Source organism: Oncorhynchus mykiss, chromosome 5 (genome assembly GCF_057628025.1).
Source record: "Oncorhynchus mykiss isolate SJ-2025 chromosome 5, ASM5762802v1, whole genome shotgun sequence".
Classification (NCBI taxonomy): Eukaryota; Metazoa; Chordata; class Actinopteri; order Salmoniformes; family Salmonidae; genus Oncorhynchus; species Oncorhynchus mykiss.
Window position 1 is genome coordinate 33,310,308 of NC_143026.1, and position 26,390 is coordinate 33,336,697.

General features: G+C 42.3%; 1 protein-coding gene across 1 annotated transcript in view; it reads left to right on the forward strand.

The window, feature by feature from the left end:
- The window catches only part of unm_sa41569 (un-named sa41569), a 51,301-nt gene that overhangs the window by 14,619 nt on the left and 10,292 nt on the right, over positions 1-26,390 (forward strand). Inside the window, exons 5-18 of the mRNA XM_090234540.1 lie at positions 3,765-3,867; positions 4,092-4,248; positions 5,197-5,299; positions 5,575-5,700; positions 12,200-12,308; positions 12,857-12,973; positions 13,106-13,206; positions 17,524-17,610; positions 18,375-18,440; positions 18,550-18,663; positions 19,100-19,211; positions 21,012-21,055; positions 21,260-21,325; positions 21,505-21,624. Of these exons, the coding sequence (XP_090090666.1) occupies positions 3,765-3,867; positions 4,092-4,248; positions 5,197-5,299; positions 5,575-5,700; positions 12,200-12,308; positions 12,857-12,973; positions 13,106-13,206; positions 17,524-17,610; positions 18,375-18,440; positions 18,550-18,663; positions 19,100-19,211; positions 21,012-21,055; positions 21,260-21,325; positions 21,505-21,624 (1,425 nt within the window). The remainder of the gene's footprint in view (positions 1-3,764; positions 3,868-4,091; positions 4,249-5,196; positions 5,300-5,574; positions 5,701-12,199; positions 12,309-12,856; positions 12,974-13,105; positions 13,207-17,523; positions 17,611-18,374; positions 18,441-18,549; positions 18,664-19,099; positions 19,212-21,011; positions 21,056-21,259; positions 21,326-21,504; positions 21,625-26,390) is intronic.

Below are 26,390 nucleotides of genomic sequence, written 5' to 3' on the forward strand. Positions count from 1 at the left end.
CCCCCAGGTAGTAAGGGTAGGTAGCAACACATCCGCCATGCTGATCCACAACACAGGGGCCCCTCAAGGGTGCGTGCTCAGTCCCCTCCTGTACTCCCTGTTCACTCATAACTGCACGACTCCAACACCATCATTAAGTTTGCCGATGACACAACAGTGGTAGGCCTGATCACCGACAATGATGAGACAGCCTATAGGGAAGAGGTCAGAGACCTGGCCGTGTGGTGCCAGGACAACCTCTCCCTCAACGTGATCAAGACTAAGGAGATGATCGTGGACTACAGGAAAAAGAGGACAGAGCATGCCCCCATTCTCATCGACGGGGCTAAAGTGGAGCAGGTTGAGAGCTTCAAGTTCCTTGGTGTCCACATCACCAGCAAACTAACATGGTCCAAGCATACCAAGACAGTCGTGAAGAGGGCACGACAAAACCTATTCCCCCTCAGGAGACTGAAAATATTTGGCATGGGTCCTCAGATTCTCAAAAGGTTCTACAGCTGCACCATCGAGAGCAGCCTGACCAGTTGCATCATTGCCTGGTATGGCAAGTGCTCGGCCTCCGACTGCAAGGCACTACAGAGGATAGTGCGAACGGCCCAGTACATCACTGGGGCCAAGCTACCAGCCATCCAGGACCTCTATACCAGGCGGTGTCAGAGGATCGCCCTAAAAATTGTCAAAGACTCCAGCCACCCTAGTTGATAGACTGTTCTCTCTGCTACCACACGGCAAGCGATACCACAGCGCCTAGTGTAGGACCAAGCGGCTTCTAAACAACTTCTGCCCCCAAGCGATAAGACTGCTGAACACCTAATCAAATGCCCCCCCCCCCCCCCCCCCTCCATTACGCCGCTGCTATGCTCTGTTCTCATCTATGCGTGGTTACTTTAACTCTACCCACTTGTATATATTACCTCAACTAACCCCCGCACATTGACTCTACCAGTACCCCCCTGTGTATATAGTCTCGCTATTGTTTTTTTACTGCTGCTCTTTAATTACTTGTTACTTTTATTAATTATCCATATTTTTTTTTTAACTGCATTATTGGTTAGGGGCTCGTAAGTAAGCATTTCACTAAGGTCTACACCTGCTGTATTCGGTGCAGGTGACTAATACGATTTGATTTGTCATGTTAATGTTTTGTATGCTCAGTGTATATCAGACAAATAAGAGTAATAACAATTGGGTTGGGTGCTGCAGATATGGGAGAGCGATACTGCAGCTAACAGAGTAGACTTATTTCGACACAACCCTTCTACCACACCTCAGGCTTGCTCTCATACCTCAATTTAAATGAACATGGAATGGAACATTCTTCTTTTTGCCTCGAGCATAGCTGAATGGGCGTTGGATGAGGTTGCCCCAAACACTGATCCAGTTTGTCAACTTGTATACAGCAACCGTAGCACTGGCACATGAAGGATGTGTGATCACACCTTGATGACATCACCACCTTGATGCTCATCTCTGTGTGCAGATAAATATAGGGTTGGCCGGGGACTCGTGACCTGCTCTGAACACTCATTCCAACGTCTGTGAGTCAGCCATTTTTGGCAGTCATTCAGTGGAAAACGGGCCATTTATTGTCCTACTTTGTTCTTTTACGGTCCCACCTTCAGGTTGACATGGCTTTTATGGGAGAGAAACCATGACATGTAATGTTTGCATGAAAAAAAAGGCCTTTTATTTGTTGTATTATCATAGTCCTGCCCGCTGTTTAGTCAGAAGATGTAGCAGTGATAAAGATGTGTGTGTTCTAGAGGGTATAATAATCTTGAACAGGTTAGATTACCTGATGCCCCAGTGTTCACACTTCTGTTCCAACAAACAGAGCACACCATGCACTATGCAGAGACCCACACTTGGGAAATTAACCAATTAGCATAGACCTCAGTTCATTGCACACCTCTCGTAGGAACTAGTCTCCGGTTGCCTATTGTTTGCCGCAGGCAAGACTCGGCAAGTTCAGTTGGCCCTAAGGCTGCCCAATTCTGATATTTTTTTCACTAATTGGTCATGTTTCTGGTTTTCTGCCACAACCCAAGAGAAACTTCCTTCCCACCATTTTGGAAACGCAAATTAAATATCATACCTGTTACATCCTCTTGGCGTCCCGACTGTGATGAGTATAATGGTAAACAAACAGACATGACCGATGTCTTTCTTTGGGTTCTCCTCTCTCACGCTCGAGAAGCTATCTGTGGGAGACGAGATGAGACCGATGGTCTTGAGGAAAATTCTTGAAGTGTGGGAAATTCTGCCGGCCTTTCTAGGGAATTGTATCTCTGGGACTTGGTGGGAGTGATTGGCTGGCTCCTTGGCTATGAGCTAGGGTTCAGCAAAAGCCTGTGTTTGACAAAACGTTTATATTACACTAACGTTATTCAAGGGTACATACAGTATTGATGTGATTAGAGTAGATGATCTTGTACAGTATTTCTTAAGTCAGTATTCTGTAGTACTAGGTCCATGTACATTCACTACTTATTCTCTTACACGGAAGTGTTACAGATGCATGTTCTCTCTAGTATTCTACACCTTTTTGGAAGAGTGGGAAATGTAGTTTAACAGACCAAAACTAGACAACATACAGTAAGAATGGAAATATGCTTTGCCAGAGATGGCCACATGTTCAAAGTCACTACTTTCTCTATGCCCCACAATTGTGTGTGTCTGCTGAGCGGAGCAGGGAGAATTGGAAGCGCCGTAGAGGGAGCACAGAGACTTCCAGCAGTTAAAACAACATATTTTCCAGACTTTTACATCTTCCATTTCCTCCTGCTGTTCTCTTGCGTTCTTCTGATGAGTTTGAGACTAACTTAGGTTCTCCGAGTCCAAATAAATACTCATAATGCAATTTCTACAAACTATTTTTTTCATAACTCACTGTTCACACCAAACAATTGTTTTATAAAGGTGCTCCCTGGAACAAGTAAATAGTATTTACAACCTCACTTGACTGATCCAAAATATGGTAGAGGTTCTACCCTCTGACTGTTCTCAACAGTTGGCCGTGTAATTGAAGGGATGGAGGAAGTGAGCATTTAGATGTGAAGTTATAAGGGTGACATACTGTATGTTGACAGGATGTCCTGTGTCATTGATTTGCCACTGGTTTGAAAAAACAACTCCTATCTCAGAATGCAATCCTCTCAGTGTGGGGACAGCCAACTAGGACATTGGTTGCATTACAATTTGTTTAACAACATTGTCGAAAAAAACAAGTCTAGTGCTCTTACTGCATTCTTCTGTATGTTTACTGTTAACTTTTGCACACTGGTTAAGTCCTCACCACCACATCAATTCCAATGGCCTGTTAGATTTCAACACACTGACATGACTTGTAATATCAAGTAAAAGATGTCCATTTATTTTTACAGCTACAATGAGCCTGCTGTTTGTCCCTGAATAAGAGCATGTATTGTCTTCTACTTTCAACTTCCACTTCCTCTATTCTCCTGAGGTGTCAGATACAATTAATTTTCTAATTAATCCAATGACCTTTGTCTTGGGTATTCATTTCCTCCATGCAAAGTGGAGAACTCTTGATGTTGCTGCTCTGGTATTGGGGTTTCATATTAACACAGCCTTTAATTACTCTAGTACTGTTGATGCCTCATGGAAGGTTGCAAATGGATGTCAAGAATCTATTTATGTCTTTATGATTGGGGCTTGGTCACGGCAAACTCCTGGCCCCATTTAGGATCACTATCATGTAAGTTCTGGAGCTGTACTAATCTTGTACTGTATGGTATTTCTAGGTGAATCCTCTGCTGGAGGCCTTTGGCAATGCCCAGACTGTGATGAATGACAACAGCAGTCGCTTCGGGAAGTACATTCAGCTGCGCTTCCACAACTCCTCAGGTGTGTGTGTGTGTGTGTGTGTGTGTGAAGTTTTTGAATCATCTATTGGCGTGTGCTTACGTTAAAATGAGTTTATTTATACACTTGCGAGAGAAAGTATGTCCTGTGAATTACGTGATGATTACATTGATACGACAAAAACATTCAGATCCAGGACGACCTATTTTAGCGTATAATGTGTTGTAACACTGAACCTGTATGTGTATGGTGCTGTGATCTAACAGTCAAAGGAGCTAAGATCAACGAGTACCTCCTGGAGAAGTCTCGTGTGGTCCACCAGGATGAGGGCGAGAGGAACTTCCATATCTTCTACTGCATGCTGGCGGGCATCTCCCCGGAAGACAAAGACATGTATGGACTCCTGGACCCCACGCAGTACAGGTGGGTCCAACTGTGATGTAATCACTATGCAATGTTTCCTCAACAGGATACAGTGAGTGTGGTCTGGGAATCAGTTCAAAAATACCACACTGTCATCAAGGTGTCATAGTTCACACACTCTATAATCACTAATAGCCATGATGTCATCTTACTGTAATGTTCTCTGCAGGGTGAGATACTGACTTAATTTTTTTATTCAAGCTTTATTTATCTAGACAAGTCAATTAAGAACAAATTCTTATTTACAATGACATCCTAGCCCGGCCAAACACTAACCCAGACAAGGCTGGGCCAATCGCGACTGTGATACAGCCTGGAATCGAACCAGGGTCTGTAGTGACGCCTCTAGCACTGAGATGCAGTGCCTTAGACCACTGCGCCACTCGGGAGCCCAAGATAATTAAGCTGACTATCTTCCTATAATAACTCATATAAAATTATACAATATATAATATTTTCTTCTTGTCACTTTCTTATCACAGTTTCAAGCTGTACCTAAGTGTGTCTAAGTAATTCATCTTTTTTCCTGGCATAAACCAAGGTGTTTGTTTTGAAACTCTGCTATCTAGGTCTAATATTCCTGTCTTTTTTGGTTCTCATGGCTTATACAAGTAGCGACCACATAGTCCTCAGTGTTCTACAGTATGTATATGCTACTTGTATTTCACTTCTTCTTCTTGACAGTTGAACAGGCCTGGAGTGAAATGCTAGGTATTCAAACAATGTGGTGTTTGTAGAGGCCTACCATACAATGTAGTTGTTGTGCCCTACTATGTTGTACAGCCTTTACAATACAGTGCACCAATGTAGAAGCCTCAAAGTGTTTGTCTATCAGAGATGCATAATGTATTTACCCTCATTCCTTCATATGAAGCCTATGTGTGTAGTTATCTGTGCTCACCCATCAGATCTGTATAAATGTGTTTCTGTGGCTATGTGTCTTGTCAGGTATCTGAATGGGCGGTACGGCTCGGAGGACATAGTAAGGAAATGGGGGGAGAAGTACAGTGAGGTGTGTAACGCCATGGACATGGTGGGATTTGAGGAACAGGTAAGACCTCTCATTGGAAAACGATCTTTCTCATCCTCTTACAGTATATCGGTCATAAAAGCAAACTCATATTGTCCATATTGCCATGGGCTGGGATTTCACATTTTCTCCATGAACATCTGAATGTACTTTAATGTTAGACTAATTGGTTGATTGACTGATAAACGAATGGGTCGATGAATAAGCTGATTAACCAAAAGATAATTGACCAATTGATTTGATGATTGATTGACTGACAAAATGGACTGATATGTATGTATATGTTGTGTCATCAGGAGAAGGTAGACATGATGACTATTCTAGCAGGGATCCTTTCTCTGGGAAACATCATGTTTGAGCCCACAGAGACCGACGCACTCAGGGTCACCGACAAGTCCATGGGCTGGCTCAAAGCCACAGCCGTGAGTCTACTCTACAGCCTCCTCTCCTTTTCTTTCATCCCGTCTTATTTTACTTAACAAGAAAATGATTTGGATCAGGGCTTTCCAACTTTCCTGGAGAGCTACCCTCCTGTAGGTTTTCGTTCCAGTTACTATAACCTGATTCAGCTTACCAACCAGCTAATTACTAGAATCAGTTGAGCTAGATAACCTACAGGACGGTAGCTCTCCACGAACAGGGTTGGAGAGCCATGGTTTAGATACTGTCTCAATTATTACCAACTTGAGGATGATCTCTTTTTTTATGTTTATGGATTGATGAATAATCCATAAATTCACCTTTGTCCTTTTTGTCAATTGATTCACCTTTGTCCTTGTTTGTTAACGGTTCCCTTTATCTGAAGTACAGTAATTACAGAAGCAAGTCTGTTAACATTTACAATTTCCTTATTGACCTGTGGGTGTTTTCCAAATAGGCAATTTCCATTTAGCTTGTTTTCCTCTAATAGTTTCCCTGACATTGACATAACAAAAGAGAGACTTCAAGAACAGTTCCAACAGTAGAAGAGTCCATGTGTTGGACTAATAATAATAGATATACCTGTGGGATGAGTTGAAGAGGAGAGTCCACAAGCGGGAAATCTCAGAATTTGAAGGCTCTGGAGAGATTCTGTATGAAGGAATGGTCTCAGATTCCTAGCCATGTGTTCTCCAACCTCATTACTCATTATACGAGAAGGCTCAGAGATGTTAATTATGTTAAACAATAATATAAAAAATCACTGCCCATATAAGGAAATCAGTCAATTGAAAGAAAGAAATTAGACCCTAATCTATGGATTTCACATGACTGGGCAAGGGTGCGGCCATGGATGGGCCACTTGGGAGCCAGGCCCAGACAATCAGAATTAGTTTTTTATTACAGACAGAAATACTTTGACGCACCCCCTCAGACGAAGCTGTATGTGGAGGTCCTGGGCTGGCGTGGTTACACGTGGTCTGCTGTTGTGAGGCCGTTTGGACGTACTGCCAAATTCTCAAAAACAACGTTGGAGGCAGCTTATGGTAGATAAATTAACATTAAATTCTCTAGCAACAGCTCTGGTGGACATTCCTGCAGTCAGCATGCCAATTGCATGCTCCCTCAACTTGAGGCATCTGTGTTGTGGGATAAAACTGCACATTTTAGAGTGGCCTGTTATTGTCCCCAGCACAAGGTGCACCTGTGATCATGCTGTTTAATCAACTTATTGATATGACACACCTGTCAGGTGGATGGATTATCTTGGCAAAGGAGAAATGCTCACTAAAGGATGTAAACAAATCTGTGGTCAATTTGAGAAAAATTATATTTTTGTGCATATGGAACATTTCTGGGATCTTTTATTTCAGCTCATGAAACATGGGACCAACACTGTACATGTTGTGTTTATATATATACAGTGCCTTGCGAAAGTATTCGGCCCCCTTGAACTTTGCGACCTTTTGCCACATTTCAGGCTTCAAACGTAAGGATATAAAACTGTATTTTTTTGTGAAGAATCAACAAGTGGGACACAATCATGAAGTGGAACAACATTTATTGGATATGTCAAACTTTTTTAACAAATCAAAAACTGAAAAATTGGCCGTGCAAAATTATTCAGCCCCTTAAGTTAATACTTTGTAGCGCCACCTTTTGCTGTGATTACAGCTGTAAGTCGCTTGGGGTATGTCTCTATCAGTTTTGCACATCGAGAGACTGAAATTTTTTCCCATTCCTCCTTGCAAAACAGCTCAGTGAGGTTGGATGGAGAGCATTTGTGAACAGCAGTTTTCAGTTCTTTCCACAGATTCTCGATTGGATTCAGGTCTGGACTTTGACTTGGCCATTCTAACACCTGGATATGTTTATTTTGGAACCATTCCATTGTAGATTTTGCTTTATGTTTTGGATCATTGTCTTGTTGGAAGACAAATCTCCGTCCCAGTCTCAGGTCTTTTGCAGACTCCATCAGGTTTTCTTCCAGAATGGTCCTGTATTTGGCTCCATCCATCTTCCCATCAATTTTAACCATCTTCCCTGTCCCTGCTGAAGAAAAGCAGGCCCAAACCATGATGCTGCCACCACCATGTTTGACAGTGGGGATGGTGTGTTCAGGGTGATGAGCTGTGTTGCTTTTACGCTAAACATAACGTTTTGCATTGTTGCCAAAAAGTTCAATTTTGGTTTCATCTGACCAGAGCACCTTCTTCCACATGTTTGGTGTGTCTCCCAGGTGGCTTGTGGCAAACTTTAAACAACACTTTTTATGGATATCTTTAAGAAATGGCTTTCTTCTTGCCACTCTTCCATAAAGGCCAGATTTGTGCAATATACGACTGATTGTTGTCCTATGGACAGAGTCTCCCACCTCAGCTGTAGATCTCTGCAGTTCATCCAGAGTGATCATGTGCCTCTTGGCTGCATCTCTGATCAGTCTTCTCCTTGTATGAGCTGAAAGTTTAGAGGGACGGCCAGGTCTTGGTAGATTTGCAGTGGTCTGATACTCCTTCCATTTCAATATTATCGCTTGCACAGTGCTCCTTGGGATGTTTAAAGCTTGGGAAAATGTTTGTATCCAAATCCGGCTTTAAACTTCTTCACAACAGTATCTCGGACCTGCCTGGTGTGTTCCTTGTTCTTCATGATGCTCTCTGCGCTTTTAACGGACCTCTGAGACTATCACAGTGCAGGTGCATTTATACGGAGACTTGATTACACACAGGTGGATTGTATTTATCATCATTAGTCATTTAGGTCAACATTGGATCATTCAGAGATCCTCACTGAACTTCTGGAGAGAGTTTGCTGCACTGAAAGTAAAGGGGCTGAATAATTTTGCACGCCCAATTTTTCAGTTTTTGATTTGTTAAAAAAGTTTGAAATATCCAATAAATGTCGTTCCACTTCATGATTGTGTCCCACTTGTTGTTGATTCTTCACAAAAAAATACAGTTTTATATCTTTATGTTTGAAGCCTGAAATGTGGCAAAAGGTCGCAAAGTTCAAGGGGGCCGAATACTTTCGCAAGGCACTGTATATATAAACACAACATGTACAGTGTTGGTCCCATGTTTCATAGGGTCTATATATATATATTTTTTTTTTTATATAGTGCCTTTCATTACAATGAGCATCTCAAAGTCCCTTACAAAATAAACTTATAGCATTCTGGTAGTTATTGGACGATGGACGATGGTCTTCCACAACTTCAGATGAAAGGTTGAGACAGTTCAGAAGGGCAGTAGGCCTAGCTTGAGTGGCGGGAGCTGCAATGGTAGCGGGATGGAGGGAGATCAGTCCGGTCCGGAGCTCTTCATCGGGCACCTTGTCTCCTGTTCCTCCTCCGTAGGTAGGTTGGTTCGTTAACTAACGAAATTGTAGCAACCAGCTGGGTGAAGCTTCGGCAATTGTTAAAGCGGCAGAAGACTAGGCGAGCCTCTCATCTCCTCACACTGCAGGCCAAAGCCTTCTAGAAACCGGGGCAGGTGGCACAAAAAGCCGGTGCTGTGTTTCATCATTTAAAATGATTGCGTAGCCAGCCAGCTAGCTAGCCAATCCAAACAAACAAACTGATTTACCACTAGCCCAGCAACTCCATTAGTCAATACCACCAGTCAGATATTTTAACTTGGCAACAGTCAGGAAGTTGTATATTTACATACTTATGTACAGGAGCTCTCAGCTTAGGCTGCTTCACTGATCCATTATAGTGGTTTAAACAGCAGAAGAGAGGTGTCCAAGGACTACGGTTAGGGGAAAAAACTAGTGTTGTCAATCCTGAGCATTCATAGTAAAATAAACAAGGGGATTGTTGAGCCAATTGCTACAGTCCTCACATAATTGTTTTATTTATTTTACCTTTATTTAACTAGGCAAGTCAGTTAAGAACAAATTCTTATTTTCAATGGCGGCCTAGGAACAGTGGGTTAACTGCCTGTTCAGGGCAGAACGACAGATTTGTACCTTGTCAGCTCGGGGGTTTGAACTTGCAACCTACCGGTTACTAGTCCAACGCTCCAACCACTAGGCTATAATGACCATGGACCGCTCTAACATGGGCAGCTGCTTGCTCCTGGAGACACAGTGTAGACACTTTAGCGAAAGGGGTGTGTGTTTCTTGGTGTGCTGTTCAACTAGTTTGCGTGTGTATGTGCATTATATTTAAACGTTCTACTGTGTCCGTTAGTTTGTGTATGCATAGATCCACATGCTTGTATGCACCGATCCACAGGTGATAGTGGCATGTGTGTGTGCATACACACGTGTGCCTTCTATTTAAACAGGTGAATGATTGCCCCCTCCTCCACAGTAACTCCCCCAGAAGCAGCCTCCCAGGCAGGCAGGCTGGCGGTGGTGGGCTGAGCCGACATCTGGCCAGCTCAGATAAGACACAGTGCTTGTAAAAGGTCACGAGGGGCTATATTTGGAGTTGAATGGAGAGGTATTGCTCACAATGCTAGGTGTACTTCCAACTGACGTAGGATCAGCTGCCCTTTGTCCAGTTTTAATATGAGCAAAACAACTTCACAGATCCTGGTTATAGAGGTGATTCTAGCTCTAACAGCAGGGGTGATTTATTTGTATTTATTTCACCTTTATTTAACCAGGTAGGCCAGTTGAGACAGGTTCTCATTTACAACTGCGACCTGGCCAAGATAAAGCAAAGCAGTGCAACAAAAACAACAGAGTGGCACAAACAAACGTACAGTCAATAACATAATAGAAAATACAAATATTAAATCTATGTGCAGTGTGTGCAAATGTAGGGAGGTAGGCAATAAATAGTTCATTAATAATGGAGTGATAGATGTGCAGATGATGATGATGTGCAATTAGAGATACCCTCTTGCTCTTTGCACCCCAGTATGTAATAATATGGGGATGAGGTAGTTGGGTGTGCTATTTACAGATTGGCTGTGTACAGGTACAGTGATTGGTAAGCTTCTCTGACAGCTGATGCTTAAAGTTTGAGAGGGAGATATAAGACTCCAGCTTCAGTGATTTTTGCAATTCGTTCCAGTCATTGGCAACAGAGTAATTGGGGCGGCAGGTAGCCTAGTAGTTAGATCTTTGGACTAGTAACCGAAAGGTTGCAAGATCAAATCCCCGAGCTGACAAGGTAAAAAAAAAATAATCTGTTGTTCTGCCCCTGAACAAGGTAGTTAACCCAGTGTTCCTTTGCCGTCATTGAAAATAAGAATTTGTTCTTAACTGACTTGCCTAGTTAAATACATTTAAAAACAAATTACCTGCTGGAGCGCGTGCTAGGCTTTCCCTAGCAAAGACTTATTTATAGATGACCTGGACGAGAGCATACAGGTTGCAGTGGTGGGTAGTATTATGGGGCTTTGGTGACAAAACGGATGGCACTGTGATAGACTACATCCAGTTTGCTGAGTAGAGTGCTGGGGGCTGTAAGTTGATTAAACAGCAGTATCACAGGTGCACCTTGTTCTGGGGACAATAACAGGCCACTGGGGGGGAGGGGGGGGCTATTTTGTAAATGACATCACCGAAGTCAAGGATCGGTAGGATAGTCAGTTTTAATAGGGTTTGTTTGGCAGCATGAGTGAAGTAGTCTTTGTTGCGATATAGGAAGCCAATTCTAGATTTAATTTTGGATTTGAGATGCTTAATGTGAGTCTGGAAGGAGAGTTTACAGTCTAACCAGACACCTAGGTATTTGTAGTTGTCCGCATATTCTAGGTCAGAACCGTCCAGAGTAGTGATGTTAGTTAGGAGGGTGTGGGCAGCAATCGGTTGAAGAGCATGCATTTAGTTTTACTAGCGTTTAAGAGCAGTTGGAGGCCATGGAAGTAGGGTTGTATGGCATTCAAGCTTGTTTGGAGGTTTAACACAGTGTCCAAAGAAGGGCCAGAAGTATACAGAATGGTGTCGTCTGCGTAGAGGTGGATCAGAGAATCACCAGCTAAACTGTTGCTAATATAGACAAACCCAAAATGTTGGGTTGCTGACTGGTCCGCTGAATACTACTGGGTATACAGACATGAGCAGAATGTATATTTTGATTGAACTATACATTTTGAGGGCTAATTAGTAATAAAGTAGTACTACATTGTGAAATCTACAGCACTTGGTCTGTTTCCCCTTTTTGAAATTGATTAATTGAAAGTATCATTGTCTGAGGATGGCCTTTGTTTGATATCTGGCAGGAATTTTGCATGCCTAGCATTGCCATGACCTTAGCTTTGCATGTTCAGTAGGGCCACTTCTGGGTTAAAGGGGCCTTGGGGCTAGCATGGAGGTTGCTTTTGGTTGAAAGGTGTGTCACTCACTATACTAGTGTATCACTTTATATCAGTGGTCTAAATGTTTAAGTGTTTATTTATGAACCTAGCAGTGATTTTTTTTTTTTTTTTTTTTTTTTTTTTTTTTTTTTTTTTTTGTGTAAAATATAACTTGTCTGCTTTGTGCACTTTCTATTTAGACCTATGTTTTTGTGTGATTAATATTTGTGTGTGTTTGCCTTCTCAGGGTCAGTTTGGGGTGCAGGAGGAGGAGTTGCTGAGGAGTCTGACCTGTACTCTGTCTGTGATGAGAGGAGAAGCCATCCGCAGGCTGCACAACCAGCAGCAGGCTGAGGGTAAGGAGAAAAACACTCAAGCACTGGTCCGGGATCAACTTTCCCTACCACCATCACCTTAGCCATTACGAAGGAGGGCCTGAGTTAGTATTAACCACCATGGATACTAACGGTTCCATGGTGGTTAATGCTGGGTCCGGTTTCCTCTTTCCCTGGGTCTTTCCATGAAACTGGAGAGCACAATGTTTGTGTAGCTACATACCTGACAATGCTAGAACACAAGTATGAACATGATACGGTTTCGTACAATCAATGTGGTGTGTCTTTAGCGCTTATTACTAGTGCCAACCAGGCATGTCCTTGAGGTACTTGGACAGCTTTGAGTTTTCACCCTAATGTTTAAGGCTGGGATTTAGGGAGGGTAAGCTGACCACAACTTCCTCCTAGAGTATTTAAATAAGGCCCATGTTTGGCTGACCAACTAGTGCAAATAGAGACAGCTTTTAGCATCAATGGGAGTGGGGGAAAAAGGAGCAAAAGCTCAATATGGAAATGCAATTAATGTTTTCAAGAGAGCTTGACTCCATTAATATGTTGCGTATTTGCAGATGCCAGGGACTCCATCGCCAAAGTGGCTTATGGGAGAGTATTCGGCTGGATCGTCAGTAAAGTTAACGAACTGCTGGCTCCCAACGTTGACTTTGACGTTGAGCTCAGTGAAATAGGTGAGTTTCAAGGGAAACTTTTTAAGGCTTCAAATGTAATAAAATTGCTAAACTCTTCGTCTGTTTTCTTCATCGCAAGTAGAGATGGTCGATGTCAGATTGACTGTTCTATTTTCTTGTTCTGTAATACAGGTATCCTCGACATCTTCGGGTTTGAGAATTTTGCTGTTAACCGTTTTGAGCAGCTCTGCATCAACCTGGCCAATGAACAGCTGCAGTACTTCTTTAACCATGTAAGTGTAAATGTCATTGCCACAAGGAAGTAGCCCTGTCATCTAGGGTGTTTCTCTATTTAAGTCCCAGAAAATGACAGCCTGTAGGGTTTGTTAACTTGAGACCCAAACATTTAACGGAAACATGTGGCCAGCTTGTCTCTTTAGTTAGTATTAGTAGAGGAACAGGAAAATTGTGAAGATAGTCTACAATAGGTTCTGCTTTTTGAAATGGCTATAAATGCATATTCAGTGAAAGGCTTCAGAAAAATGAATTGGGTCCGAAAGTATTCAAACCCCTTGACTTTTTCCACATTTTCTTGTGTTATAGCCTGAATTTAAAATGTATTAAATGTAGATTTTGTGTCACTGATCTACACACAATACCCCATAATGTCAGTGGAATTATATTTGTGATTTAATGGCTGTGATGGGAGACAACTGAGGATGGATAAAAAACGTGTTTACTTCACAATACTAACCTAAAAGAAGTGAGCCTGTAAAGAATACAAATATTCCAAAACATGCCTCCTGTTTGCATTAAGGCACTAAAGTAAAACTACAAAAAAAAGTGTCCAAAAAATGTACTTTATGTCCTGCGTACACAGCCTTATGTTTGGGGCAAATCCAACACAACACATTACTGAGTACCAGTCTCCATATTTTCAAGCATAGAGGTGGCTGCATCATGTTAAGGATATGCTTGCAATCGTTAAGGACAGGGAAGTTTTTCAGGATAAAAAATAAACGGAATGGAGCTAAGCACAGGCAAAATACTAGAGGAAAAGCTGGTTGTCTGCTTTCCACCAGACACTGGGAGATGAATTCACCTTTCAGCAGGACAATAACCTAAGGCCAAATGTACACTAGGTTTGCTTACCAAAATGACAGTGAATGTTCCTGTGTGACCACTTGAACATCTATGGCAAGACCTGAAAATGGTTGTCTAGCAATGATCAACAACCAATTTGACAAAGCTTGAAGAATTTTGAAAATAATAATGGGCAAGTGTTGCACAATTCAGGTGTGGAAAGCTCTTAGAGACTTACCCAGAAAGACTCACAGCTGTAATTGCTGCCAAAGCTGCTTCTACAAAGTATTGACTCAGGGGTGTGAATACTTATGTAAATGTCCTATTTCTGTATTTAATTTTTAATACATTTTTAAACATTGAGTTTTGTGTGTAGATGGGTGAGAAAAAAACATTTTATACATTTTCAGTTCAGGCTGTAACGCAACAAACTCTGGAATAAGTCGAGGGGTATGCACACTTTCTGAAGACACTGTACATATGTGATTATGGAGTTAAAGACAGCTTATTTTTACTAGTCATGCTGCTGTAGTTTGGAGCACCATGCTCTAATAGTTAATATTACACAATTTAGCTGTCGAGCCTTTTTTCAGAACCATGTGAGCACTGAGTATATTGGTTCAAAAGTATTGTCCACAAGTCCCACAAACAGTATTTGATACAAATGCCACAGGAAGAAAAAAAATACAACAAATGCCCACAAAACTTTTTGAGTAGATTTCCTGATATACTTGACTTACACATTGATAAACATGACACCAGATCAGGAAGTGCAGGCTTTACTTTCTCCCTTAGGACTGAAATGTGAGGCCTCATCACCACCAGCCATGAAATCTCCCTTAACCCATTTTCTTTTTGACATACAAAATGTTTATATGAAAGGGGATCTGTCTTTCTCAAATTGCAGCACATATTCCACTCTGTCATTTGCAGCTTTTGAGTGCTTCGCTGGGTGGGGGTAGAAATCTGCTTATGATTATTTATCATTGTCGGATCACTACACTGCATTATACGCTGAGTGTACAAAACATTAAGAACAATTTCCTAATATTGAGTTGCATCCCCCTTTGCCCTCAGAACAGCCATTCGTTGGTGAATGGACTCTACAAGGTATCAAGCGATCCACAGGGATGCTGGTCCATGTTGACTCCAATGCTTCCCACAGTTGTGTCAAGTTGGCTGGATGTCCTTTGTGTGGTGGACCGTTCTTGATAGACACAGGAAACTGTTGTGCACGAGAAACCCAGCAGCGTACCCTGTTCAAAGGCACTTAAATATTTTGTCTTGCCCATTCACCATCTGAATGGCACACATACACAATCCATGTCTCAAGGTTTAAAAATAATTTTTTTACCTGCCTCCTCCCCTTCATCTACACTGATTTTAAATGGATTTTAAAAAGTTAAATCAACAACGGATCATAGCTTTCAACTGGGTTCATCTGGTCAGTTTATGTCATTGAAAGAGTAGGTGTTCTTAATGTTTTGTGCTGTCATTCTATTGGAGTGGACTACATTATTTACACTGAACAAAAAATATAAACTGCACATGCATCAATTTCAAAATGTTTACTGAGTTAGAGTTCATATAAGGAAATCAGTCAAATGAAACAAATTCATTAGGCCCTAATCTATGGATTTCACATGACTGGGAATAGAGATATGCATATGTTGGTCACAGATACCTTAATCGATAAAATTGAAGACGGGATGATCTGTGTTCAATACAGGAAGAAAACAAACTGACGCTACCTTTCTGGTCACGCGCCTCTAACAAACAGTACACTTGAAGTGACCCTTGTTTTGAACAGGGCTAATTCTTCATTACACAAAGGAAAAACCTCAACCAATTTCTAAAGACTGTTGACACATCCAGTGGAAGCGGTAGGAACTGCAAGAAGATCCCTTAGAAATCTGGATTCCCAGCCTCCCGGGTGGTGCAGTGGTTAAGGGCGCTGTACTGCAGCGCCAGCTGTGCCATCAGAGTCCCTGGGTTCGCGCCCAGGCTCTGTCGTAACCGGCCGCGACCGGGAGGTCCGTGGGGCAACGCACAATTGGCCTAGCGTCGCCCGGGTTAGGGAGGGCTTGGTTGGTAGGGGTGTCCTTGTCTCATCGCGCACCAGCGACTCCTGTGGCAGGCTGGGCGCAGTGTGCGCTAACCAAGGTGGCCAGGTGCACGGTGTTTCCTCCGACGCATTGGTGCGGCTGGCTTCCGGGTTGGATGCGTGCTGTGTTAAGAAGCAGTGCGGCTTGGTTGGGTTGTGTATCGGAGGACGCATGACTTTCAACCTTCGTCTCTCCCGAGCCCGTACGGGAGTTGTAGCGATGAGACAAGATAGTATCTACTACAACAATTGGATACCATCCGACTAATAATATGCATATCTTATCTTCTGGGGATGAGTAGCAGGCAGTTGAATTTGGGCATGCATTTCATCTGGACGTGAAAATAATGCCCCCTGTCACCAAGAAGTTAAAAAAAGGTAGGGGCATGAATCAGAAAAACAGTCAGTATCTGGTGTGACCACCATTTCCCTCATGCAGCACAACACATCTCCTTCGCGTAGAGTTGATCAGGCTGTTGATTGTGTCCTGTGGAATGTTGTCTCACTACTCTTCAATGATGATGTGAAGTTGATGGATATTGGTGGAAACTGGAACACACTGTCGTACGTGTCGATCCAGAGCATCCTAAACATGCTCAATTGGTGACATGTCTGGTGAGTATGCGGGCCATGGAAGACCTGGGACATTTTCAGCTTCCAGAAATTGTGACCAGATCCTTGCGACATGTGGACATGGGGAGGATGAATGGCACTACAATGGGCCACAATTGTTCATTGTCCGTAGCTTATGCCTGCCCATACCATAACCCCACCACCACCATGGGGCGCTCTGTTCACGATGTTGACATCAGCAAACTGCTGGCCCACATGACGCCCTACATGCTGTCTGCCATCTGCCTGGTACAGTTGAAACCGGGATTCATCCATGAAGAGCACACTTCTCCAGCGTGCCAGTGGCCATCGACGGTAAGCATTTGCTCTCTGAAGTTGGTTACGACACTGAACTGCAGTCAGGTCAAGACCCTGGTGAGATCAATGAGCACGCAGATGAGCTTCACTGAGATGATTTCTGACAGTTTGTGCAGAAATTCTTTGGTTGTGCAAACCCTCATGCTGTTTAATCAGCGTCTTGATATGCCACACATGTCAGGTGAGAAATGCTCACTAACAGGGATATAAACAAATAGAGCAATAGCTTTTTGTGCGTACGGAACATTTTTGGACGTTTTTATTTTGGCTCATGATGGGACCAACACATTACATGTTGCATTTATATTTTGGTTCAGTGTAATTAAATGCATAAGGCTTCTTATGGCAATTTTGTGACTGAAGGCCACACACAATTGAATGTGCCAACTTCTAATGAAATGATTAGGCAAAGCACTTCTGAAAGAAAGTGTGAATACCTGTTGTAATTTTGTTTTTCGTTCATACGTCTTCGTATGTATTTGTTGTCCTGCAGCACATCTTTCTGATGGAGCAGAATGAATACAAGGAGGAGGGCATCGAGTGGGAATCCATTTCCTTCAAAGACAACAAGCCTATCCTGGTAAAAAGATATTTCCTCTCATTTCTCATCACTTAGTACTCTTTTTCTCTCTCAACCTTTTTTCTGTCCCCCTTTTACGCCCTCCCTTTCTCCGTTTCCCTCCCACCTCTCTCAGTAATAACATAGATTGGTCGTTTAAACACAGTGTGAGACTGCCAGACAGACCACAACAAAGTGACCGAGACCCCAGGAAGGGGTTATGCTGACGGGGCAGTGTTCAGTCACATACCAGGAGCTTAATGGGCACTTCTGCTTTTAGCCTGTGGCATCATCATCTGTCTATATGGATGCCACTGGTTTCATTTGGCCAAGAATAGTGTTCCTGTCCAATGCTGAAGGTATGAGTACAGCCAGTCTGTAAGCTATGGGATAAGATGGACACATTAGTTGCTGTGGGAAGGATTCTAACTCGAGTTAGGATTGGGCCTAGGGCGAATAATGCACAACCTGGATCCACAGCTCCTGTTCTGTGTACCCACTCTAAGTCCTAATACCTACAGAGCACTATACAACTTTTAGAGCATTTTACAGTACAGGGGCCATAGTCAATATAGATCGGGGAACAAGGTTTTCAGGATAGGACTAAAATATATGATCCTTGTACTGTGAGAAGGCAAGTTTTAAAGTCATGTAGTTGTGTACCATGTTTCAATCAGTTAACAGTTGGCAAGATTAACTCAAATATGCATTTTCACAGTAAAGAACTGTATTTGTTTAGGTGTTTTTCCTACAACTAATTAATTTGATGTGCTTCTCTCCCACAGGACCTGTTCCTCACTAAACCCATTGGAATCCTTTCTCTCCTGGACGAGCAGAGTGCCTTTCCCCAGGTCCCTAAGTGGTCTCCATACAGTTTTGGGGGGAAATTACCCTCCCCTACATCTTTGTCTTAATGTATATGTATTCATTCTAATTTCTTTTCACTATTTGTGCCCTCAGGCGTCAGACAGAGACTTTGTGGACAAGTTGAACAGTAAATTTAAAAGCAGCCCCCACTATGAGGTGGTCCGGAGTCACAGCCCCCTCTTCACTGTGGTTCACTATGCTGGGAAGGTGAGGTTACATTCATACATTACTTTATAATAATAGTTAATCTAACTGTCCAGTGTTTCCAGTTTTCTATTAAATTTGATCTATAATTAATTATGTTAAAAAGCAGCTTTTCTGTGAATGTAATGATGTGGGCGCACACCGGTCTTTAAAAATATTCATGCAAATATTCAAGTAGACCGCTGATTGGCCAACTCATCCTTCTCAGGATTTGTGCTCTGGGCACAAATACGAGTATAGGATGAGTCAACAACATTATTTGGGTATGAGTTAACATAATATTAACTCTTAAAAGTGAGATTTTCACTGGACAGTTACTTGTATAATGCCTAGGAGTTATGTGTGTTTATAACTGCATCTATACTACATCATGACTGCATTATAACTCATTATGAGTGTGGTTATGAAGCATAGCTAATTCTCTCCTTTCTGTGTCCAGGTCCAGTATAATGGACTAGGCTTTCTAGAGAAGAACAGAGACACCATCCCAGCCAGCATCAGAAGCCTCTTCATTAACAGTGTCACGCCCCTACTCAGTCTCCTCTTTGCAGGTACATGAGGGAATCTGAATGTTTCTGTATTCAACAGCTCTGCACTTTGCCAGAAATTACCCATGTTTTTATTACTGCACAATCGCTGATTTATGTATAGTACCAGTCAAAAGTTTGGGCACACCTACTCATTCAAGGGTTTTTATTTATTTGAACTATTTTCTACAATGTAGAATAATAGTGAAGACATCACAACTATGCAATAACACATATATAGTATAGTAACCAAAAAAGTGTTAAACAAATCAAAATATATTTTATATTTGAGATTCTTCATTCTCTCAACCAGCTTCATGAGGTAGTCACCTGGAATGCATTTCAATAAACAGGTGTCCATATTATGTCAAGAACCGCTCAAATAAGCAAAGAGAAATTAGTCCATCATTACTTTAAGACATGAAGGTCAATCAATCCAGAAAATGTTATGTACTTTGAAAGTTTCTTCAAGTGCAGTCGCAAAAACCATCAAGCGCTATGATGATACTGGCTCTCATGAGGACCGCCACGGGAAAGGAAGACCCAGAGTTACCTCTGCTGCAGAGGAAAAGTTCGTTAGAGTACAAGCCTCAGAAATTGGATCCTAAATAAATGCTTCAGAGTTCAAGTAACAGACACATCTCAACATCAACTGTTCAGAGGGGACTGCATGAATCAGGCCTTCATGGTCGAATTGCTGCAAAGAAACCACTACTAAAGGACACCAGTAAGAAAAAGAGACTTGCTTTGGCCAAGAAATATGAGCAATGTACATTAGACCAGTGGAAATCTGTCCTTTGGTCTGATGAGTCCAAATTTGAGATTTGTGGTTCCAAACGCTGTGTCTTTGTGAGATGCAGAGTAGGTGAACGGATGATCTCTACATGTGTGGTTCCCACCGTGAAGCATGGAGGAGGAAGTGTGGGGGTGCTTTGCTGGTTCCACTGTCAGTGATTTATTTAGAATTCAAGGCACACTTAACCAGCATGGCTACCACAGCATTCTGCAGCGATATCCCATCGGGTTTGCGCTTAGTGGGACTATCATTTTGTTTTTCAACCGGACAATGACCCAAAACACACCTCCAGGCTGTGTAAGGGCATTTTGACCAACAAGGAGAGTGATGTAGTGCTGCATCAGATGACCTGGCCTCCACAATCACCTGATGTCAACTCAATTTGAGATGAGTTGGACCGCAGAGTAAAGGAAAATCAGCCAACAAGGGCTCAGCATATGTGGGAACTCCTTCAAGTCTCTTGGAAAAGCATTCCTCATAAAGCTGGTTGAGAGAATGCCAAGAGTGTGCAAAGCTGTCAAGGCAAAGGGTGATTACTTTGAAGAATCTCAAATATAAAATATATTTTGATCTGTTTAACACTTTTTTTTTGTTGTTTCAACACGATTCCATATGTGTTTTATTCATAGTTTTGATGTTTTCACTATTATTCTACAATGTAGAACATAGTCAAAATAAATAAAAACCCTTGAATGAGTAGGTGTCTTTTGACTAGTACTCTATGTTTGTGTACACCGTGAATGTTGATCTGTAGCTATTAAATCAGTTCTGTAAAGATGCGTAACATAGATCAGAGCTGACACAATGACGTGGGCTTGTTTCCAACGTGGATTTGTGGACAAATATACCCCCTGACCTCTTCTTAGAAAATTATGTAGGATTTCAAAAATCAATAAATGGGTACTCTTATCTTAACACAGCAACATAGCATTCAGACTCAGTTTGAGAATTGTTCTAGTTTAAAACATTGATCACTTGGCATCTCACATCTAATATTCACTTATGATTCATATTTGATGTCTTTCCAGCCACAATCTCCAGAACAGGCACCTTGATGCCACGCAAAGCCAAGGTAGGCACTGTAGATCATAAAATATTCAGAAGTCCAGTTTGAGAAAAATTCACCAAACGAAACAGAATATGATATACAGTAGATTCTGTAGAATTAATTACTTTTGGTTCCAAACAGCCAGGGTCATATTTGGACCTTTCTTACAGTGCAAAAGTCAGAGCCAGAATGTGAGTTTAAATTATTAAACATCTTTTTTTCTTTTAGCTCATGCAAAAGGCAGATGACAACTTTAACTCAACTAGGAAACAGTCGGTCGGGGCCCAGTTTAAGGTAAGGCGGACGTCGACTTTGTTACACATCTGGATTTATACATTTCCTATTTCTGAGTGGTATATTTCAAAATGATGTATGAACAATAATGAAAACCCCTGTAAATATGCCTACCTATAGACTGAACTGCTGTAAAATATAAATATGCACATATAATGGTTAGTGTGTCATACCTTCAGCACTCTCTGGCTGTGCTGATGGAGAAGATGTTTGTTGCCAGTCCTCACTTTGTCCGCTGCATCAAACCTAATGGCAGCAAGCTTCCTGATCAGGTGGACAACAAAATAGTCATGGACCAGGTGAGAACCAATATTTAATATGTTATTTTTGATGTGCTGTAGGCATGTCTATCTTACATTGGCGATGAAGGTAGCAGCCTTCATCAGTAGCAGCATTTCCTTTCGATTATTTCCTATGCTGGATGCACAAGCCTGAAACAACACCAGTCGTTTTGTGCATTTACAGTTTGACCCCTTTTTTCAGGATAACCAATGCTTTCAAAAGCAAAGGAAATGGTACATTACAAAACCTCCACTACCGTTCAAAAGTTTGGGGCCACTTAGAAATGTTCTTGTTTTTGAAAGAAAAGCACATTTTCTGTCCGTGAAAATAAAATGGATCATACAGTGTAGACATTGTTAATGTTGTAAATAACTGTTGTAGCTGGAAACGGCAGAATTTCTTTGTAATATCTACTATGTAGAGTTGCAAAGAAAAAGACATATCTCAGACTGGCCAATAAAATATTGAGATGGGCATAAAACTGGGACATGCTTAACACCCCGGCCATCCTACAATCCAAGCTTGATGCCCTCAATCTCACACAAATGATCAATGAACCTTCCAGGTACAACTCCAAATCCGTAAACACGGGCACCCTCATAGATGTCATCCTAACTAACTCGCCCTCCAAACACACCTCTGCTGTTTTCAATCTCAGCGATTATTGCCTCATTGCCTACATCCGTAATTGGTCTGCGACCAAACGACCACCGCTCATCACTGTCAAACGCTCCCTGAAACACTTCTGCGAGCAGGCCTTTATAATCGACCTGGTCGGGGTATCCTGGAATGACATTGACCTCATCCCGTCAGTAGATGATGCCTGGCTATTCTTTTAAAAGTGCCTTCCTAACCATCTTAAATAAACATGCCCCATTCAAAAAATGTAGAACTAGGAATAGATAAAGTCCTTGGTTCACTCCAGACCTGTCTGCCCTTGACCAGCACAAAAACATCTTGTGGCGTTCTGCATTAGCCCCCGTGATATGCAACTTTTCAGGGAAGTTAGGAACAAATATACACAGGCAGTTAGGAAAGCTAAGGCTAGCTTTTTCAAACAGAAATGTGCATCCTGTAGTAGTAACTCAAAAAGGTTCTGGGACACTGTAAAGTCCATGGAGAAAAAGAGCACCTCCTCCCAGCTGCTCACTGCTCTGAGGCTAGGAAACACTGTCACCACCGATAAATCCACTATAATTGAGAATTTCAATAAGAATTTCTCTACGGCTGGCCATGCTTTCCACCTGGCTACCCTTACCCCAGTCAACTGCCCGGCACCCTCCACAGCACTCCCCCAAAGCCCCCACCATTTCTCCTTTACCCAAATCCAGATAGCTGATGTTCTGAAAGAGCTGCAAAATCTGGACCCCTACAAATCTGCCGGGCTAGACAATCTGGACCCTCTCTTTCTAAAATTATCTACCAAAATTGTTGCAACCCCTATTACTAGCCTGTTCAACCTCTCTTTCGTATCGTCTGAGATTCCCAAAGATTGTCACCCCCTCTTCAAAGGGGGTGACACTCTAGACACAAACTGCTACAGACCTATATCTATCCTACCCTGTCTTTCTAAGGTCTTCGAAAGCCAAGTTAACAAACAGATCACCGACCATTTCGAATCCCACCGTACCTTCTCCGCTATGCAATCTGGTTTCAGAGCTGGTCATGGGTGCACATCAGCCACGCTCAAGGTCCTAAACGACATCATAACCTCCATTGATAAGAGACATTACTGTGCAGCCGTATTCATCGACCTGGCCAAGGCTTTCAACTGTCAATCACCACATTCTTATTGGCAGACTCGACAGCCTTGGTTTCTCAAATGATTGCCTCGCCTGGTTTACCAACTACTTCTCTGATAGAGTTCAGTGTGTCAAATTGGAGGGCCTGTTGTCCGGACCTCTGGCAGTTGCTATGGGGGTGCCACAGGGTTCAATCCTTGGGCCGACTCTCTTCTCTGTATACATCAATGATGTTACTCTTGCTGCTGGTGATTCTCTGGTACACCTCTACGCAGACGACACCATTCTGTATACTTCTGGCCCCTCTTTGGACACTGTGTTAACTAACCTCCAGACGAGCTTCAATGCCATACAACTCTCCATCCGTGGCCTCCAACTGCTCTTAAATGCAAGTACAACTAAATGCATGCTCTTCAACCGATCACTGCCCGCACCTGCGCGCACGTCCAGCATCACTACTCTGGATGGCTCTGACTTACGTGGACAACTACAAATACCTAGGTGTCTGGTTAGACTGTAAACTCTCCTTCCAGACTCGCATTAAGCATCTCCAATCCAAAATTACATCTAGAATTGGCTTCCTATATCGCAACAAAGCATCCTTCATTCATGCTACCAAACATACCCTATTAAAACTGACCATCCTACCGATCCTCGACTTCGGTGATGTCATCTATAAAATAGCCTCCAACACTACTCAACAAAGTGGATGCAGTCTATCACAGTGCCATCTATTTTGTCACCAAAGCCCCATACACTACCCACCATTGCGACCTGTACGCTATCGTTGGTTGGCCCTCGCTTCATACTCGTCGCCAAACCCACTGGCTACAGGTTATCTTACCTCATTTGCACTCACTGTGTATAGACTTTTTGTTTTCTTTTGTTCTGCTATATTATTGACTGTTGTATTTATTCCATGTGTAACTCTGTGTTGTGTGTGTCGAATTGCTATGCTTTATCTTGGCCAGGTTTCAGTTGCAAATGAGAACTTGTTCTCAACTAGCCTACCTGGTTAAATAAAGGTGAAATATATATATTTTTTAAAGAACACAGACACTGGACAGAGGAACTCTGTTTAGAAGGCCAGCATCCCGGTGTTAATGAAGCTGCAAGTTAAGGACTTGTGAGGCGTCTCAAACTAGACACACTAATGTACTTGTCCTTTTGCTCAGTTGTGCACCGGGGCCTCCCACTCTTTCTATTCTGGTTAGATCCAGTTTGCGCTGTTCTGTGAAGGGATTGGTACACAGCGTTGTACGAGATCTTCAGTTTATTGGCAATTTCTCGCATTGAATAGCCTTAATTTCTCAGAACAAGAAGAGACTGACGAGTTTCAGAAGAAAGTTCTTTGTTCCTGGCCATTTTGAGCCTGTCATCGAACCTACAAATGCTGATGCTCCAGATACTCAACTAGTCTAAAGAAGGACAGTTTTTTATTGCTTCTTTAATCAGGAAAACAGTTTTCAGCTGTGCTACCATAATTGCAAAAGGGTTTTCTAATGATCAATTAGCCTTTTAAAATGATCAACTTGGATTAGCTAACACAACGTGCCATTGGAACACAGGAGTGATGGATGCTGATAATGGGCCTCTGTATGCCTATGTAGATATTCCATAAAAATCAGCCATTTCCAGCTACAATAGTCATTTACAACATTAACAGTGTCTACACTGTGTTTCTGATCAATTTGATGTTATTTTAATGGATAAAAAATGTGCTTTTCTTTCAAAAACAAGGACATTTCTCAGTGAACCCAAACTTTTGAACGGTAGTGTATGTGAACTGCACAGTTTAATGCGAAAAGTTTTATAAAAACAGTATCGGTCTATATTGTGGTTTGGGCCAACTCCAGAGAGGGTTGTGTTCAGTACACATGAAATGGAAGAAAATGGACTGAAACTCTCTGAACTTGACCAATAAGAAACACTTTGCAAAGCGTTTTGCTTCAGTGTGCCCTAATGAACAAGACCCAGTCCCCAGTATGGTAATCAGTGGTTAGCTAAGCGGCAGCATCTAGGCACTAGGCTAGTGTGTCAGTGTCTGACTGATGGGTGGTGTGTTAATAGGATGTGGATTTGGCCCCAGGGGAGGGTTAGTATAGCCCTGATGAAACAATGAAGCTGGTCAATACCCTGCCATCAGTGAACACTGCTGTCTAATCTGACAGCAGGGTTCTTTCTTCCCTCCCTCTCTCATCTATAATCAATGCTTTTTAATGTGATTGTCTAGGCCTGAACTGATATAACAGTACAATGCAGTGTTGGCGGTTGGGTAGACAATGGTTTAACTGAAACAATGGTTAATAACTGTGACATTTGTGGTGGGTAGCCTGTGTTAAAGCTGATTTAACTTCTTATTCATTACATATGTATGTGGTTATAATGGCATGATGTTTACAATGTTCATCATTGAGCTCTCTGCTGTAGCTCTATTGCCCTCCATACGCAAGACTAGGTTAAGACTATGTTAAATCGCTTTTTTTTTTTTAAACCATCCCTCCCCCTCATCACCATCATAACGGTGCTTTATGTTACATCGCCACCTGCTGTTCAGCTTTGACATTGCATTTAGTTGTTGAAGTAAGTCCTGTAGGTCTCTGATATGGGCATCAATTACACCTGATTCTGCTTGGGGTATGTGGAACATACACTGCTCAAAAAAATAAAGGGAACACTTAAACAACACAATGTAACTCCAAGTCAATCACACTTCTGTGAAATCAAACTGTCCACTTAAGAAGCAACACTGATTGACAATAAATTTCACATGCTGTTGTGCAAATGGAAGCGACAACAGGTGGAAATTATAGGCAATTAGCAAGACACCCCCAATAAAGGAGTGGTTCTGCAGGTGGTGACCACAGACCACTTCTCAGTTCCTATGCTTCCTGGCTAATGTTTTGGTCACTTTTGAATGCTGGCGGTGCTTTCACTCTAGTGGTAGCATGAGACGGAGTCTACAACCCACACAAGTGGCTCAGGTAGTGCGGCTCATCCAGGATGGCACATCAATGCTAGCTGAGGCAAGCAGGTTTGCT